This window comes from Vipera berus (genome assembly GCF_964194415.1).
Source record: "Vipera berus genome assembly, chromosome: 7".
Classification (NCBI taxonomy): Eukaryota; Metazoa; Chordata; class Lepidosauria; order Squamata; family Viperidae; genus Vipera; species Vipera berus.
In genome coordinates this window covers 28,902,193-28,922,220 of record NC_138209.1, presented here as the reverse complement: position 1 = coordinate 28,922,220, position 20,028 = coordinate 28,902,193, and the positions used below count along the sequence as shown (strand labels likewise).

The 20,028-nt window shown below is 36.1% G+C and overlaps 1 protein-coding gene across 2 annotated transcripts in view; it reads left to right on the top strand.

The window, feature by feature from the left end:
- Positions 1-7,871, top strand: part of EDNRA (endothelin receptor type A) — a 42,999-nt gene extending 35,128 nt beyond the window's left edge. For both annotated transcript variants that reach the window (XM_081332342.1, XM_081332341.1), the window contains 2 exons: positions 2,424-2,532; positions 3,817-7,871. In XM_081332342.1, the coding sequence (XP_081188468.1) occupies positions 2,424-2,532; positions 3,817-3,957 (250 nt within the window). In that variant the 3' untranslated portion in view covers positions 3,958-7,871. The remainder of the gene's footprint in view (positions 1-2,423; positions 2,533-3,816) is intronic.
- Positions 7,872-20,028: the final 12,157 nt, after the last annotated feature.

Below are 20,028 nucleotides of genomic sequence, written 5' to 3'. Positions count from 1 at the left end.
ACATTTGCTGTTTATATTTTATACGAGTATTTATATTCTGCTTATTAATGAATTCTGTACTGTTTGTGATAATAAAAACATGACCATTTCATCAACATAAAACATAATGCTCCTTAGCAGTTAATAGCTGCCCCAAGATACTGCTGGTTGCCTTGTTTAAAGTTCTCTCTCAAGGACCTGCATAAAACTACTGTTTTTATTGCTTTACTAAATGCTAGGTGAAAGCCATCTTCACCTTTAGGAGCAAATAGCTCCTAAGTGAAGGGGCTGCAACTAAACAGGTCATACTCCAAGTCCCCATTCTTGAAGGAATGAACATCCAAACTACTCCTTAGCTAATACATATAAAATGAGCAGAAACCACCTGAAATAGATGGTCACAAAGCAACAAAGAATTGAGCAAAAAAGAGCCTTATAGATACTGACCACCATCTTTAATTGAGCTGAAAGGTTTGCAGGCAGGTGCAGTGTACTGAACCAGCTCCCACCAGACTGCAAGCAGACATCTATGTTCAATGCCAAGTATAAGTTTGGGACATCCCCAAAACCTTAAGGGCATCCAGTGTAAGGTTAAATAGTCTAACCAGCAAATGATAGGAATGTGACTCACTATGGTCAGTACTTCTGTTCCAGAAGAGTCACAACTATGCAGATCCAACCTGGACAAAGTCTCTTCTGGCCAGTCTCCAGTGATTGCACTTATCAGAGCCATGAATCCAGGATAAACACAGCTAGCTCAATAGCTTTTTCAAGGAAAGTACAACCCAATCAGGAGCCACAGATGTAATTACCTTTGTATATCAAGATTTCTTTTCTTTTTCTTTGCTTTTCTTTGTATCTTTAGACCAAGGCTTTTCAACCTTTTCACTGATTGTACCACTTTTAGGATATGGCAATATTTGAGTACCACCAGTCGCCTAGCAAAGTGTCAAAAACTTGATGACACCACCCCCCCAAAAAAGGAAAAAAGTGATAAAGTACAGGTAGTCCTCGACTTACAACAGTTCACTTAGTAACTGTTCAAAGTTACAACGGCACTGAAAAAAGTGACTTAGGACCATTTTCCACACTTATGACCATTGCAGCATCCCATTACAGGGGCCATGACCATTGCAGGGTCATGTGATTTACATTTGCATGTTTTGGCAACTGATTCATATTTATGACACGTGATCACGTGATCCCTTTTGCAACCTTTTGACAATGGGAAAACCAGATTCACTTAATGGGAAAACCAGATTCACTTAACAACCATGTTACTAATTTAACAACTGCAGTGATTAACTGAACAAATGTGGCAAGAAAAGTTGTAAAATGGGGCAAATCTTATTTAACAAATTTCTCAGCCCTCCACCTTTTATATCTTCTTCTTTCTCCCCCTCCTTTTATATCCTCTCCTCTCCCTCCCCCCTTGTCCTGTTATATCAGGGGTGTCGAACTTGATTTCATTGAGGGCCACATCAACATTGTGGTTACTCTCGGAGGGGGAGTGAGGCTGTGTGGCCAGCTCTACGTCGCTCAGATCAGGGGACGCCTGTGGGGGGGATCCAGGGGTCTCTGATGGAGGGGGTTAGGGTTAGGCTCCTTCCCTCCCTCCCTCTTCCCTCTTTCTCATTCGCATCTCCTTCCTTCTCCCTCCAAATTCCTCCCCATTCCCACGCATATGACCCTCCAAAATCCTCTCCATTCTCAAATGCCTCTCCAAAAGCCTTTCCTCCCTCCTTCTCTCTCTCTCTCTCTCTCTCTCTCTCACACACACACACACACACACACACACACACACACACACACCGCTTCTCTGATAAAAGCCTTTTCTCTTCTGCCTCTTTCTCTGGCATATGACCCTCCAAAATCCTCTCCATTCTCAAATGCCTCTCCAAAAGCCTTTCCTCCCTCCTTCTCTCTCTCTCTCTCTCTCTCTCTCTCACACACACACACACACACACACACACACACACCGCTTCTCTGATAAAAGCCTTTTCTCTTCTGCCTCTTTCTCTGGCGTCTTTTTTTCTCTCCCTCTCCTGTCAAAACTGCCTCACATAACCTGCTTAACAACCACTTCAGACTTTATGACTTTAGATCATAATTCTGAGCTCAGTTGTAACTTGAGGACTTCTTGTTATGTCATCATTTTTCCTGTCAAACCCACATTATATTTTAAATGGCTCCAGAATTTTACTCTTTCTAACCCAAGGTTTTTGTATTATGCTTCTGTTCATTTATAAATGCTTTGTTATTCATAGCCCTAATTCTTCTAATTCTTCTAAGCACTTGCAATTCTGTTACCTATTTTTAAATGAGACACTAGAGAGTTTTGAAGAAGACACAGCTGTGGGATCATAATTTCACAAAATTATAATGGCTGGGGAAACATTTGTCCACCATTGGAGGACTGTAACATTTTCTATTTTCGATCCTAGTTTTTTGTTGACTTTGGATTATATCAGCATTAATCTAGCGACCATCAATTCCTGCATAAATCCTATAGCGCTCTATTTTGTGAGCAAGAAGTTCAAAAACTGTTTCCAGGTAAGAGCCAAAAAGATTAAATTAAACCTATCAAAAGTAATATTGAAGAATAAAATGTGAAAGATGACTAGAATACTATTCATCCTTTTCCAAGTTGATCCCATATTTTGAAATATTGATGTTTAATTTTTAGAACCTGCTTTCTGCCCAAATAAACATTTAAGAGCATTTGTGTGGATGTTTTACAGCAGTTTTCCAACATTCTTTCCTTCAGTTATGTTGAACTTTGAGAATTTCCAGAATTTTCTCACAGTGGCTGATAATTCTGGAACTTTTTCTAATACATTTGAAAAGCATTGAGAAGGGCTATTATATTCTGATGTCATTAAATCTCAGATTATTTTGATAAATTTAGTCACAGGCCTGTTTTACACATTAGATCAGACACGTGACGTCGCACGATGTATCGGAGCTTTTTCCCCCTTTCCGGCAATGGGGTGGGCACGGTTTTATCGTGATGCGTCCGGCCCGCGGTCTGGCAGTTTGACACCCCTGCATTAGATGAAGACATGTATGAAGGTTTATTCCACAAAGAGATGAAGTTGTTTCATTTTTTACTAGCACAATGGCCATTTCAGTCATTACTAATGATGCAGTTATTTACCAAAAATAAATAGGCTGATTTATTTAGTTCTTCAATAATTATACTTAATCTCAGAAATAAAAACTTGAGTTTCTTTACTTCACATTACAGTTCAGATGAAAACGACAATTATCAGTGGAAGGTTCCCAATGGGGAGGGGATCACTTCAGAGCTAGTCAAAAAGTGTTGCAATGATAGAAGCTCAAGAATTATTATATTGTACTAAACTCAGCACAACTCAGAAAGAAGCTGTTGCCACTTCTTTCATAATTAGTCCACTTCTTGTTTTTAAGAGAAGAGAGAATTAGCTAAAATCCAAATCATATCAGTTTCTAACAAGCCCTGTTAAGAGAGCCATATTTTTCCCATCAATTTCAAATCTCTTTTCTAAGTTTCTAAGTTTTGTAGTATAGTTAAGCTGAAAGCGTGGAACAAAGAAACAAAAAAAGTACATTTTTCTTATCTTTTTACATTTAACTACATATTAATCACAGTTTAGCAAGAAATTAGGTATGCTTAAGAATAAATTTATCCTGTATTTTATGGTTACTACATGTTTCTCCATTTCTGAAGAGTAATTTCACTTAGGCCTATTTCCGCTTTCTACAGTCTGGAGAATTCTCTCCACTGAAAGTGAGCCTTCACTAAAATAAATTAACCAACAAACAAGCCAGTAATGTTTGGATTTTTTTTCTTGCCAGTCATGCCTCTGCTGTATTTGCCACCAGACAGGAAGTCAGATGTCCTCTGTCCCCATGAATGGGACCAGCATTCAGTGGAAAACTAATGAATTGAATAATCACAATACAGAGCGGAGTATCCACAAAGACAGCTTAAACTGAGATTCAGCAAAGACTGTGCTTTTGAATTTAAGGAAAAGACAACAGATACGATATCTAGGATTCAACAAACTTATTTATTTGGAAGCTCCGTGCTCTAGCACTTAATTCCAGAGATGAGCAGAAAGAACAGTTGTGCATAAGTGAATCTCTAAATGGATTCCAAATGGTTCTTTTTGTTATAAAGAAATTCACTTTTGGAAGAAACAAGAACAATCGACCCAGTACTCTGCAAAGTTTTCACAGATTTCAGCCAGAATGTCTAGCTGTATGTTATGTTGCATATTCTGTTATATCATTTTAATTTTATAATCTTATTGAATTTTCTTGGATATCAAGAATTGTGAAAACGTAGGACCTGTAGCTACTCTATAATAACACCATTGTTTTTTCAGGAAATATTTTAATTAGTCCATAGGTAGTCCTCGACTTACAACTATAATAGGGACTGGGAAATGCTTTGTTAAGCACTGCTTTCACTAAGCAAAGCATCACATATCTACATCCAATTTTACCACCATTTTTTCGTGGTCAAGTGAATCGCCATGGTTGTCAAGCAAAATATCACATGACTATGGCTTGAGGCCTTCCTTGCCGGCTTCTTCACTGACTTTGTTAGAAATAAACTGCAGGGAAAGTTGCAGATGGTGATCATGTGACTGCAGGATGTTGCAACCATTATAAATGTGCAATGATCAGCAAGCACCTGAATCACAATCATATGACTGCAGAAATGTTGCAACGATTGCAAATGTGAGAACCAGTCATAATTTTTTTCAGCAGTGCTGTAACTTTGAACAGTTGCTAAATGAATGGACATTAAGCAAGGACTAATTTCAGGTTTAGAAGCATGTTCAGCAGAAAACATTTTTATAACTATAATATATGTGTTAGATTAGATCTAAACAGTATTTTATGTGTTGTAATGTCACAAATGAGACATAATTTGGAAAATACTATTTTTTGTGTGGGCATTTTTGCGGATACAGGTATAATATTAGGACTTAACCTTAGGACATAAACTTATGCCCCAAATGTAGAGCAGTGTATTAGCAGGAAAATTTTAAATAAACCATATGCAGTCACAAAATGATATATGTACTCTGTGAAAATACCTTTCAACAGCTATACATATTTCCCCATAGCACATGATTCCACTGTTGAACTGTACTTACTTTTTATAACATTCAACTGGAATCAATCTACTGACAAATTAAGACCATTACACCATATTGAGCACTCTATTTGTGATACCATTCAGATATTTGAAAAATGATTTTAAATTTTCCTCTCAGACTTTTCAGCGTCAGACATACCCACTTCCTCTCATTTCTTCTTAAAAGATTTATATTTCCTTGTTATCCTTCTCTGCATCTTTTTTGGTTTCTATGATTTTTTTCAGTATGAAAAAAATTACATATAATCTTGTTACCAAATTTTGTAAAAAAATGGCAATGTATATAAAATCACTTTTAAATTCTATTTCATAAAAATGAATGCTACATTTTCACTTGTTAATTATATAAAGATTGATAATTCTGGCATTCTGTTGCAGACAAATCCTAAAATATAAACCTCTATGATGGGCAGAATCAAGATGCGAACAATGGTCTTTCTCTTTGCCAAACTTTTTTCCTGTTTTGCTTCGATGTCTTTTTTGTTGTTGTTCCATTTTTCTTCCTTTTGCTTTCACAACATGTGGCCAAGGAATGGAGAGATCTGTCCATCGTTTTGACATGGTCTCTTTTGAAGGACTGCTGAAATTAGTCTGAGAACAATATGTGGCCTGAATATCAACCAAACATTCTTTGTAGTTCATTTTGGAAAAATAAAATTTTACAGCAGGATTTCTACAATAAATTACATCTCTAATAGAACAGGGCACACATAATTCCTGCCTAGGTAAATGTGTATTTAAAAACTCTTAGGAGTCTAATGAATTTTTCAAAAGAATCTATTGAACATATTCTTCTATTAGAGCGGACACTATAGGGGTGAACAAATATGTTGTTTTTGAGTCTTCTCTTTTTCTAGCTTTTCTAGTCTTAATTTTTTCCCCAACCAATTTCACATTAGATAAATAATTTTGTTTTTTAAAAGCATGCATGAAAATTCATTTATAAATTTACGAATGCCTCACAAAAAACATTGTATATAATTTGTGATACTTCATGTCTTGACAGTCGAGTTGTCAAATATTGTGCATAGACATTTCTATGCACTCTTTCATAACATGCATATTTGTATGCTTTATAAATTGGATAATTGCATCAAAAAGTGAGAAGCATGCTTTTCCACCAGTTTCATTTTGCATATGAGTAAAAAGTTATGTAAGATTACATTAAAATATCAAGCAAATATCTTCACCTTTAGAAAGGAACTTCAGCTTGAGAACCATATTCTGCTTCTTTAAGAGTTGTGCAGTACTGAACCATTTCTTAAGGCAGCATAACATCTTGCTTTTGGACTTATGGATGCCTAGAGATAATGAATTAATGAATACCAAAGAGTGCTTTTGTTCACACAGGGTCCAGAACACATCTGAATAAGTTTTCAAAACTCTTCATAGAAATAATTAATATTTGGACTGAGCTGAAACAAATCCCATTGAATTCAAATTTTGTTATCTGTTATATATAGGTAGCTCAGCAAATGACAGCACTCAGCTGATTTTGGCTGCTCTTGAAATGTTAAGCAGATCCAGTCTAGTTAGTTGGATGAGATCAATAGGAAAGTCCAAGGCTGTAAGCTAGGTTGGGTGGTAAGAAAACACCCTGGAAAAGATAACAAATCATTTCTCTATTGCTGTCAAACTATTTTATATGGGCCTTTAGAGATAACCAATTCAAGGGAATCTTGGTTTTTTTATAAGTAAATAACATTATAATTCTTTTGTTTCCTGATGGACAGTAGCATACCTGGTTCCTCCTCCTAACTGGGAAATAGGATTCCAGGTTTAGAGGCAAGAACCTTTTGTTAACTTTATTCTTTTGTCTGATATTCAAATCTATGATGCCCAGTATTGGAAAATCTCAGCTGGAAAAGTCTCAAAGGAAGCCAAGGGCAGGATGGAATAGGAGGGTCTGATCTATAGCTTTGAGAAAAGATTTAGAACAGTGAAAGTCTACTGTTCTAAGTAGGGATCCAGTTACTGAATATTGGTCTTAATGCATTTTAACATTGATGTGTTGTTCCTGCTTTTATTTTAGGTCATTAAAGATAATGGAGCTCTCTATCAGAGTAACTAGTTAAACTGCTATATCCATCGTGTTAACTTTAATGGGAAGGACGAGTGAATTGCAGCCAATATACTCAAAATAAATTACATGCTGAACTAAGTCCAACTATTCTTCTTTCTCTATATTGCTCAGTTTTTGGTAACTATTTCAATGTTCAGAATTCCTTTGCAGCAATTATAACTTAAGTAGGTCTTTTATTTACTGAATTCATGCATGATGCTTGAAGTATCTTCTGGGGAAATCAAAATTTAAAAATATAATGACAATGTAAAATGTGAATCCATCTAAATCATTATAATCCAAATGACTTCTTTATTATTATCATAATGTCTACGGTGTGGTTCTTATAAGCAGCATTTTATTTTCCAGCAAAATGGACTGCTTAGAACAACACAACTTACATTGTATGGCTACAGAATATTGTCAACCAATTTATGATGTCTGCTGTGCTTAAGTACGCAAAACAAATGTGGTTTTGAACCTTCAACAATTTCAAGTAGATACAATTCTGTGTATAATTAAGATCAATTTACTGAACAGTTACACCATCTTCATATAGAAGATGATAATGTAATTTGTATATATGAAATGTCTATGTAAATGTCTATAGGTATTTTGATATATACTCATAGCATCCTTCTGTTTATAAACCTACTTCTTGTTTTCAAATAAAATGTAATGCGTTGACATTGCTCTATAATAAAGGAGAAGAGCATGCTGTGAGTGATTATTTTTCATATTTCTACCCAGAAAACTGTAGAAATACAAACATTTTTATAACTTACAAGTTTCTGATTTTTCTCCATGTGTGCATATGTATAAGTGTATACATGCTGAGGCAATATGAGAGGCATTTATATCCCTAATCTTCTTGAGCAGATGATATCTTAACTGAAAACACAACGTATTTTTTGTTCCCCTTCCAAATATTCTAGGAATCTGCATTTTGGAACAATTTTATAAGTACTTATGAGATTAAAACATTTATATAGCCATCGATTATGCAGAAGATATGTGGGCAGTTCCAAACCAATGTAATTGCACAATTAATATATACATATATCTATTAAAACCACAAATAGTAAAAAAATTAACACCATAATAAACTTTAACAAGCAGTCCACCACAGAAACTCTCATCAGTCTCACCCTATCTCAGTGCTTGGCAGAAAAGCCAGATCTTAAGTGCTTTTCAGAAGACCAGGAGGCTAGGAGTCTGCTAGGGCCTGCTAGTTCCCTCCTAGGGGACTAGAAGGGAAGGTGTTCTATAGGAGAGGAGGTGTTACGTAGAAGGCACATTTCCTAGATCTCATAGGATGCCATTGTTTAAAGGATAGGACCAGGAATATGCCCACTCTATCTTATCTAGTAGGATAGTAGATGTCCTTAGTGCAGGGGTGTCAAACTCAATTTCATTGAGGGCCGCATCAGCATTGTGGTTGCCCTCAAGGGGCCAGGGTGGGCGTGGCCTACTGGGTGGGCATGGCTAGAGTACATATGGCCTACTGGGTGGGCATGGCCAGCTCTACATTGTTCGCATCAAGGGTGCCTATGGGGGCCTGGGCAGGAGTGGGACAGATCTGAGGGTCTCTGGCAGAAGGAGGGTCTCTGGGCCAGGGCCAAGGCAGTGGGGGCTGTTCCCTCACTGTTTCCAGGATGGCTTCGTGGGCCACATGAAACCACTTTGTGAGCCGGATCCGGCCCCCGGGCCTTGTGTTTGACATGTCTGCCTTAGTGAGAAGTGGTCCCATACATAACCTGGTCCTATATAGAGATTTAAAGTTAATAATCAGACCTTTACATTGAAGGAAAGTGGGAGCTAATGCTGCTTGAGCAACAGAGATGTAACATGAGCCAATTTAAGAATAGGGTGTGCCACCCTATTCTGGACCAGTTGCAACTTGGATGTTCTTCATGAGTAGCCCATGTATAGCACATTGCAGTAATCCAAACAGGAAGTGAGCAAGGCATAAGCCACTGTGCAAGGTCTCCCAGTCCAGAAGGGAGCAATTGGTGTACCAAATTGTGCAAAGGTCCCCTAGCCACTGGTGTACCAAACACCAGTGCCACTCCTCATGTAACAGCCATGAGCCTAGGAGAACCCCCAAATTGTGCAGCTTGGTCCAGGGGAGTGCCATCCCCTCCAGAGTCAAAGATGAAGTATCTTCTGGGCCTGGGAAGGCCAAAAATCCAGAGCTATTCTATCTTGCCAAGATTGAGTTGAAGCCGGTTCCTCCCCATCTTACAGATACTCAGCCAGAATGCCATAGTATTACTTGCCTGACTAGGGATAGAGATGTATAGTTGTACATTATCAACGCCACTATCCACATCAATGGATGACGTCCCCCAATGGTTTCATGTAGTGTTAAAAAGAAAAGGCTGCAGCTCTGAGGTACCCCACATTGTAGGGACCTAGAGCTTGACTTTTCTCCCACAAAGATTAAATGGAACCAGATGCAGAGGAAAGGGAAGAAACGCTGTTCTCCTAAGTTACTCCAAAATGAAAGATTTTTCCTTATTATAGCTAAAGAAAAAAGGTTTTTTTCTTTTACTCTTTTCCAACCTATGCTGATAATATTACAGTTCAATCTGAAGGACTGACATCTTACTCCCAGCTGTCTAACAGTAACAACAAATGAAAGATTCTCTTTTCTCTAAATAGATTATTCAAAAAGAAGACTTGAGGAAAAATCAGAAGATGGGTTTGATTTGAAGGATCCTGGGACCTTGTTTCTGGTGAACATCCTGATTTTCAAGTTTCAACATATTCCCAAATACATTCCTTTTTCAAACTTGAGCATAGATACATTTTCCTGAACTATTATTGTGTACCTGGTTTCATTTGGCTTGCTTTTAAATAAAAATAATACAAATGATGTAAGATAAAAATAACAGAAAGCATGTAAAGTTAAAATAATGTAAGTAGGTAACAACATCAATGGAAGAATTGTGATTTAAAATATAGGTTGATTGAGGCTGTACAGAAAAAGAAATATTGACCTCAGCTTCTTCTCAGCAAATTATTTTTATGCTGTTGAAATTAATTGCTGATTGACAGGTAAATTTTCAATTTTGTCAGTCTTTTACAAACTACACAGTGTCCTTACATAATTTCAGATCAAACCTCAATCTGTAATTAGTCTTTAAATATTTAAATATTCAGCGAATATTTGAATTCAATAGATGCTTCTCTTACAGATACTATGTTGTCACTTTTCTGAATTCCAAGAACAATTCTGCAACCATTTGCAAATTTTCCTGGGAATTCTCATTCGGAGAGTCTGATAGTCTATTGTTTTCCCAACTCCAAATGTGTTAGAGCCACAACTCCCTTAGTCACTGATTATATCAGCTGGGAATCTTACTATTTGGAGATGTCTGTTCTATGCTGTCCAATTAATTTGGCTGTTGTCATAGGAAACAACAGCAAAACATGTTAAGTAATAGTTATTGGAGCAATAATGTAATAATACAAACCTCATGCTGGCCTACTTATGGCCTATCTTTGGATGCAGAGCTTTTAGCATGATGCCATGATGCAGGCATTATTGCTCTCTATTCCCCAGTTCTGTCATGGAGGCCTAAGGCCATCTTTTATGGAACAGGTAAATATATACAAACTTTCCCAAGAGATTTGTCTCTGCATCCACCAGTCTCCTAAATTTGAAATTACTCAGGATTGTTAATATCTACTGACTGAGCCAGGACTAAACTAGACAAGATATAAATTATGAATCATTATGCTTGAGTTTGGAAACATATTTGCTGCATTAAAAGCACATAGCTAACTAATATACATCAAAACCATTGTAAACCCAAAGCTGGACTCTTCCTGTAAGGATATACTGCAGGATTTGACTTTTAATCATCACCACCTTCATCATCACCCCCACCATTTCCTGTGACTGTGCTAATTAAGGATTTTTGTGGAGGAGGTAATCAAAAGGAGGTTAAAATGACTTGATTTCTTGTTACTCATGCATACTCTGTCCAGAGCTTTTCTTTAAACCCATAAATAAAAGCAAGATGGCCCCATCAGCATAATGATATAAAGTTTAACCATATATGTCAAACTACACAGGATACTGTTCTAATCATATGATGTCCTATAGCAGTGATGGCGAACCTTTTAGAGACTGAGTGCCCAAACTGCAACCCAAAACCCACTTATTTATCGCTGGGTGCCAGGTGGGCGTGGCCTACTGGGTGGGTGTGGCTGTGGTGGTCATGGAAGATTGGCGGCGGGGCCAGCGCCATGGCGGGACAACATCCTTTGGAAGCCCCCAAAGGATTGTCACTTTTCAGCTGTTTGGAGTTTCAGACAGATCAGAGCTGTCCTGTAAGGACAGTGAAGAAGGGAGGCATAGTTTTGGCAGCACAGGGGAGATCGCAACCTCCTGGAGAGCCAACGGAAGCTTCCCAGACCAGTAGCTGTTAGACAGCCATTGCGAGCCGTCACAAGCCAGGGCGGCCACTTGGAAGATCTTGAAAGTAAGTTTGGAGGATTGCCTGGGTGAGAAGATTGAGAATCCTTAAATGCTGGAAACTGTGTGAGTGTGTGGGGGGGGGAAATAAGAAGAATTTGAAGCCGTGGACAAGTGGGGGAGGGGAGCGGATTTTTAAACTGCTCCTCTCCTGGAACTGCAGCGGTGGATAACAATGGAAGGCAAAAGAAGGTAACTGATGGAGAAAAATGAACAAAGATTGCAACAAGCGGAAGAAAGAATTGAATTAACAGATAAGAGACTAGAGGAGATTGATAATCGACTTACATTAACTGACAGGAACCAGGAGAAAATGATCATTGCTTTAGAGATGGATACAGCTATTATTTAAGATTCCAAAATGTTGAAGAAGAAAAGGGAGAGAACCTAGCAGATGTAATGGCGGGAATATTAGCAGAAGCATTGGAGGAAAGCAAGGAAAAGATAATTAATGATATAGATGAGATGTTTAGAATATACACTAGATATGCAATGAGAAATACTCTCCCCAGAGAGGTGCATATAAGATTTACTAAGAAAGCATTAAGGGTAGATATACTACAGAAGCTGAGAAATGTTAAAATAAAATATAAAGGAAGAGAGATAGTGATGTTAAAACAGATCCCAAGAAGAGTGAGAGACCTGAGAAAGGAGTATCAATTTCTGACAAAATGCTTAATTAAAAAAGGGATAAATTTTAGATGGTTAATACCAGAAGGAGTAATGATAAATTGGCAAGAACAGAGACATAGACTGGACACAATAGAGAAAGCAGAACTTTTGTATGATCAATACTTTGGGCAACAAGAAGAAGAAAGGCTGAGAGGGGAAAGAGTAATCAGACAGCAAGGAGACGAGACAGAGAAGCAACGCGGTAAGTATAGCATAGAACAGGAGGAAAGGGTGTTGAGAGAAGGGACAAGAGCAAAAGAGGCAAAAGAGCAAACAGAGATGAGAATAATGAGAGCAACTAAAACTTCAAATAAATAATCATGGAAGAAGAAACAAAAGCAATTTCAATAAATGTAAATGGACTGAATTCGGCTATAAAAAGAAAAAGAACACTAAATAAATTGGGGGAATTAAAAATGGATATAATTTGTTTACAAGAAGTTTATATTGAGAAACAACATAAAAATCTACTAGAATATCCAAAATTGGGAGAATTATATACCTCACTTGCAGATCAGAGTAAAAGAGGTGTGGTATTATATATTCAAAAAGCAATACAAACTATATTCAGATGAAGAAGGGCGAATTTTAATGGTGGAAGTAATTATGAATTGTAAAAAAAACCTTTATTGGTAGTGATTTACGCCCCAAATGAAAACCAAGAAAATTTCTATCCAAAAGTACACCAGAAAATAATAGAATTGGAATTCGAAAGCATATGTATGATTGGAGATTTCAATGCTATTGTAAAGGCCGGGCTGGATTATAATGCAACAAAAAAAAATAAGACCCTAAGGAGAACACTTCCAAAATCTTTTCATAATATGGTGGACGAATTAAATATACTAGATGTTTGGAGAGAAAAATATCCGGAAAAGAAGCAATATACTTTCTATTCTAACAGACACCTCTCCTGGTTGAGAATAGATATGATATGGACATCAATAGACTTATTTACAAGTTCACAAAATATAAACATAGAAGCAAGCACATTGGCGGACCACAACCCAGTCACAATTACATGGAAGGGACAAAAAAAAGAACAAGATGGACATTAAATCAAACTGTATTGAATGAAAAAGACTTCCGGCAATATATGGAAAAAGAAATGACTTTCTTCTTTAAGGAAAACAAAACAGAAGATACCTCACTTCAAAATGTCTGGGATACGGCGAAAGCGTACATGAGAGGACTTGCTATATCTTATATGGGGAAAAAGAATAAACAGAAAAGACAAATTAGGGAAAAACTGGAGGAAGAATATAAGACTCTTGAGAAAGAATTACAGAAAGATACACAAAACAAAAAGATAAAAAAATTAATGGAGTTGAACAAGCATAAAATGAACTTGGTAGAAAATGAAGAAGTGGCAATGAAAATAAAGGCAGCTAAACAAACCTTTTTTGAACATACAAACAAACCAGGGAGATGGTTGACATATAAAATTAAAAAGGAGAAGGAGAAGAGATGGATTAAACAATTGGAAGATGCCGAGGGGACTTTACAACACCGGAATGAAGAAAAGAAAAAAATAGCTTGGGAATATTACGAGAATTTATATAAGCAACAAGTAGTTTCAGATGATAGGATAAAACAATTCTTGGAAAAAACAGAGATACCTAAAGTACCAGAGAAATTTAAAAAGCTACTAGAAGAGAAAATAACAATGATGGAATTAACAGAAGCAATCAAAAAACAAAATAATGGCAAAACACCAGGACCAAATGGGCTACCAATGGAACTATATAGAACATTGCAGGAACTGTTAGGCAATGTAATGCTGGAACTCTACAATGAACTCCTCTCTGAAGCTAAGATACCAGATTCGTGGTCAGAAGCACTTATTACCCTGATACCAAAGGAAGAAATGGAAATACAGAAAATAAAGAACTATAGACCGATTTCCTTGCTGAATGTGGACTATAAAATATTTGCATCAATCATGGCTGAAAGGCTTAAAAAGTTCCTAAACGAATTTATACATATGGATCAAAATGGGTTCCTGCCCAAAAGACAGATTAGAGACAATATGCAAATTATATTAAACACATTAGAATATTATGAAACACATCCCGAAAAACAGATGGCATTGATGTTTTTGGATGCGCAGAAAGCATTCAACAATGTGAATTGGCAATTCATGATAAGACAACTACAGATTATGGATTTTGGGGAGAAATTTATAAATGTAATTAAAGCAATTTACAATAAGCAAATAGCCAAAATAATGATTAATGGAGATATGACTGAAAAGATTAACATTATGAAGGGAACAAGGCAGGGATGCCCTTTATCCCCATTATTGTTTGTATTGACACTAGAGATGCTAAATAGAACTATAAGAAAGAATAAGGATATAAAAGGTATGAAAGTTAAGAGAGAAGAATATAAGCTACAAGCTTTCGCAGATGATTTAGTATTTATCTTGGAGGAGTCACTAGAGACAGGACCTGTATTAATCGAACAAATAGAAAAATATGGTGAGGTAGCAGGTTTGAAGATTAATAAAGATAAAACAAAAATGTTAGTGAAAAATATTACTGAAAAACAAAAAAAAAAAGAATTGATGGGAAAGTTAGAGATCCAGATTGTAAAGAAGGTAAAATATCTGGGGATTCACCTGACAGCAAGATGTACAACAATTAAAGAAGATAACTATTACAAATTGAAAAGACAAATCGAAGTAGATTTGGATAAATGGAAAAAGGTACAACTATCATTAATGGGCAGGATTGCAATAATGAAAATGAATATATTACCACGATTGTTGTTTTTGTTTTCAGCAATACCAATAAGATTGGAAAAGAAATATTTTGAGGGGCTAAATAAAATAATTTTGAAATATATTTGGCAGGGGAAAAAGGCAAGGATTAATTTAAAAATGTTACAGGATGCAAGACTCAGAGGTGGGTTTAGCTTACCTAATTGGGAATTATATTACCAGGCTGCAGTAATGTCATGGATGAGAGAATGGATTTTACTGAGGAATACTAGATTATTGACATTAGAGGGACATGATTTACAGTTGGGATGGCGTTCGTTCATATGGTATGGGAAAAATAGAATACACAGCTATTTCCAGAGACATTATATCAGGAATTCTTTATTGATGGTTTGGGAGAAAATAAAGAGGAAGCATTACTTGAGGATTCCAGATTGGCTCTCAATGATGGAAGCATTAATACATCACAATATGTTTAACATGGGAAACATTATAAAATATAAAGACATACTAACAGATACAGGGAAGCTGAAAACCAAACAACAATTAGAGGAACAAGGAATAAAGATGGATTGGTACATGAGAATGCAAATACATACATACATACATACATACATACATACATACATACATACATACATATTGGGTGGGTGTGGACAAGGTGGGTGTGGTCACCTCAATATCGCTCATGGGGAGGGACACCTGTGGGGGGTGGCTGGTTGAAGAGGGACAGTTGCCACTTCCAAGGCATGGCGCGGGTGCCCATAGGGAGGGCTCTGAGTGCCGCCTCTGGCACCGGTGCCATAGGTTCGCCACCACTATAGTATTTATTTTTTAATGGCAGTATGAGGGAGGAAGCTCAGTAGACTGATAAATTTTTTTGTAAAACATTCTTATTCAAGTCTTGAGAAAGACTAGATATCTTTCATGCAGGGACAGAACAAATTCTTGCTGACAAAACTTTCTCAGGAGTGGATCTATTACAAATGCTTTCAAAATCTTCCTCCCCCTCCACCCTCTTTTTATAGCCTGCCATTTAGGTACCAGAAGTAGCAGGCCTGCAGTTTGTCTTGGCACAAGATGCCATTAACTAGATAAGGAACAGAAGTGATCAGCCTGCAATTTCTTTTCTGCATTGAATCATTTTCCTGTTGTAATCCATAAAAACATCTCTGCACAGACGTGTCTTCCTTTGAAAATAGTTAAACAAAAAGCTCAAATCCTTACCTCCTCTACAACTACTTCTGTTTATTATATGAATTCTCTTTATAATGGTCAGACTATGATATATATATTTAATAGTAATTTTATTAAAAGTTACAATAACAGTAATAAGAAACTAATGCAAACTAAAAGGAAAAAAATAGGAGATGCAGGAAAGAAGAAATATAAAATATTCTATATCCTTGATTATTCTATATCCAACATTGGCATCTTATATGAAAGAACATTCAGTCATAAAAACTACTACCTAAAGTCTGAAATGGTAAAGCCCAGAGACATGGTTTACCACCTCAGGGTGATATAGGTCAGTATTTCTTCTGGGAAAAGCAGGACTGAAATCCAGTTTTCGTTCAAAGTTTATTACTGTTTTGTGGGAAAAGATCTATCTGGCAGCATCCCAGGCATAAAGGTCTGAGAACAATGTGTCAGAAAGACTCAAGAGACCCAAAAAGCTACTTTATAACATAAATTTGTTTTTCCAGAGGCCCTCTTTTAGTGACTTTTAAAGAAGCCTGCTCCAATATATAAACAAATAAGCTACAGAGTTCCTTAAATATCCTTATATAAATCAGTGCTTATATCTGTATACGTTTTTGAAATAAGTTCTTCTTTATTAAAATAGTATTTTTCTCCAGCAAGCACTGTGAAAAATAAACTTGTATGAATAAATTTAATGAAAAGCATATCTTCAAATATACATATATTTCCTCCATCTTAAAGGTTCTGGTTTTCCTCTGCCTCTGTTTTTTTAAAATGCTGTGTATTCCAAAATTACTGATTATGTTTAATTACATTGCTAGCACATATCATAACTGCAGTTATGATATGCATACAAACCTGTTTTTTTCCTTTATTTGTTTCTACATATGCTTTGTAGGACAATTTTGAACAGTGTTTAGTTCAAAACTTTTCAAAACATCAAATCAATCAGCAAATTTAAAAGAACAGATATATTCTTGGACTTCCAGAAGACCTGGATGAAGATAAATATTCCTCAATACAGTGAGTTTCAAATCAAAGGATTGGATTGATAGCTGGTTAATATACAAGAAGCCAAGAATAAAAATATTGATAGTTTGTACTTAAATAAAAGTAAGTCTATTGTAATTAGTCCTATATAAGGGAACATTCAGATATTAGTTTTAAACTGTGGCCTCCAATGACCTCTTGAGTTAACAAGATACTAGTCAAATCACCTTCCACAAAAGAGGTAACTGGACCACATGACCAGCTCTGGAATATAAATCATCTTCCCAGAGAATCTCCTGTATATTCAGTTGCACAAAAATTAAGGTTTGGAATGGCTGGCTGGGTTTGCACATTAAGATATCTGCCATTTTGTTTGGCTTAGCATTTAGTATGAATGTAGCCAATGGAATTTTTTTTTATTGAAAAGTTTTTCAATACATTTTATCTTTAACAATCCCTCCCCCCCTCCCCCACCCAACCCTTCCTAACCCTCCCTAACCCTCCCTCCACCCCTTCCCCCCTCCCCCCTCCCCGACTTCCCAGAGCTAAATACAAGGTATAAAGGTAAAAACAATCATAAACAACCCAATGCTAACAACAATAAACTATTAAGTCTATAGCACTCTAGCTCATATAAAATGACTACAAGCAATACAAATATCATATCAATACCTATTCAAATGCTAAGTGAAACTTAGTCCCATATTTATTCTGGATGTAATCAATCCATTTTTTCCATTCCGTAATATAACGTTGTTGCGAATGGTCCTTTAAATACGCCGATATCTTTGCCATATCCGCCAGGTTTGAAACTTTTAAAGTCCATTCTTTTATAGTCCATTCCAATGGAATTTTTAAAGCCTTATTTCCACTTTCTTTCAGGAGAAAGGGGGCATCAACATATACACTGATACATGACAATACTTGTTTTCCTAATAATAAATATTTTAAAGTAGAATTTGCATCCTTGAATATGCTATCCTACTAGATGGTATGGTGACTTGCAATGTCAATGACTTTCTACATTAAAGATCCTAGCTTGTATATGGAAATGAAGGATACTTGTGAGTGAAAGTCTTTTTAAATTTAAATTTATTGTTTTATCATAGAAAATAAAATATAAAACACTAAAACAAAACAAAAGCATACATTCAACCCTAAAAACAACAACAACAACAACAACAACAACAAAAGTGTACAAAAAAGGAGGAAAGAGTGATCAATTAAATTTAACTGTTAACATGTAGGATCCATCCTGGCGGCACTGAAAGAAAAGAAAAAGCAATAAATTCTCCTCCCTTTTTATTTACACACACACACACACACACACAGCGTTTTCCAGTGAAACTAGTCCAATAGAACACCTTGGTCTACTGCTATGATTACTTTTGCCTTTCAGCCCCAATCTAGCAGTGTTTTGCAGGCTCATATATTTTGTCAACAGGTTGAGGTACACATTACACTAATCTTCAGAGTTCCACAAATGGTTTCCAGTGTCTTATATAGCTGTCTAGTCAAAGCAGTATATTTCTAAAGTCTAAACATGTAAAAAAATATGAATTAATGTCAAATTAAAAACTTGTGAATATAAAAGTAAGCATTCAAACAGTAATCATCATGATATTTATTGATGAAAGTGAATAAGGTGATTGAACCATTCAGTGATATACAAATGAATGATATCCATTTAGAAAAGGGGCTGGCTTTATATGGTCTGAGCCTAAACCTCTTCATGCATAATGACAAAAGAATGAATCTAAAAGAATTGTTGATTTCAGATGAAAAATTGAGTGATTAATCTAGGACAGAGCATTATTTGGTGGTATCAGGAATAAATTTGGGGGAAATTATGGATAGGAATAAAAAGAAAAAAAATCTAAACATCAGTAGCATTACTGTGGGATTAGAAACCACAAGTCCCCTATGAAAAATATTATAAGATAGATTCATCTTCTAACAGAATTAATGAAAAGTAGATGTAAAGAAAAAGGATGAGTGAGCTGCTTGGAATATAGTGAAAAGAATTATGATAACAATTTGCCACAGAAGAGTATGGAGGTATGATAATGAGAATATAGAGGTATGATAATGAAAAATGATAGAGGAATAATGAAATGAAAGATTGTGGGTGAGAAGAATGCGCACCAGAGAATAATTGCTAAAAAAAAAATGATCAGCGAAATTGACTGGTTGATGATTGATTGATAATATGCCATTAAGTTGATATTGACTCCTAGTGACCACACAGATAGATTTTCTCTAGGATAATCTGTCCCCATTCTGGACCTTCAGAACTTCCAATGGTGCTCCATCACCACTGTAATTGATCCTCTTTTTCTTTTATCACCCCCAGCATGTAAACATTTCAGGAAATCTAGATCTTCACATAAAAAGTGTCCGAAATATGATACTTGATACCAGGGCACTTGTGTCTAGTGTAAAACCTCTGGATTGATTTGTGCTATGATCCATTTATTTATTTTCTTGACTATTCATTATATTTTGAAGAGTCATTTCAACACTAAAGTTTAAAACAGCAATATCTTTTATATCCTGCTTCTTAAAATTTCAACTTTTGTTTAAAAAGTATCATAAAGAAAACCACTGCTTGCGTGATTGTGATGTTCGTAGAGAGCATCTAACACTCTGGCATCTGAATAGCTTTTCCAAGGCTGTAATATCAAGTACTAATCTGTGGTGTATTTCGTGACTACTGACTGGTCCTTTTACTATTGCTAGTCAATACTAAAAGCAAAGCTATT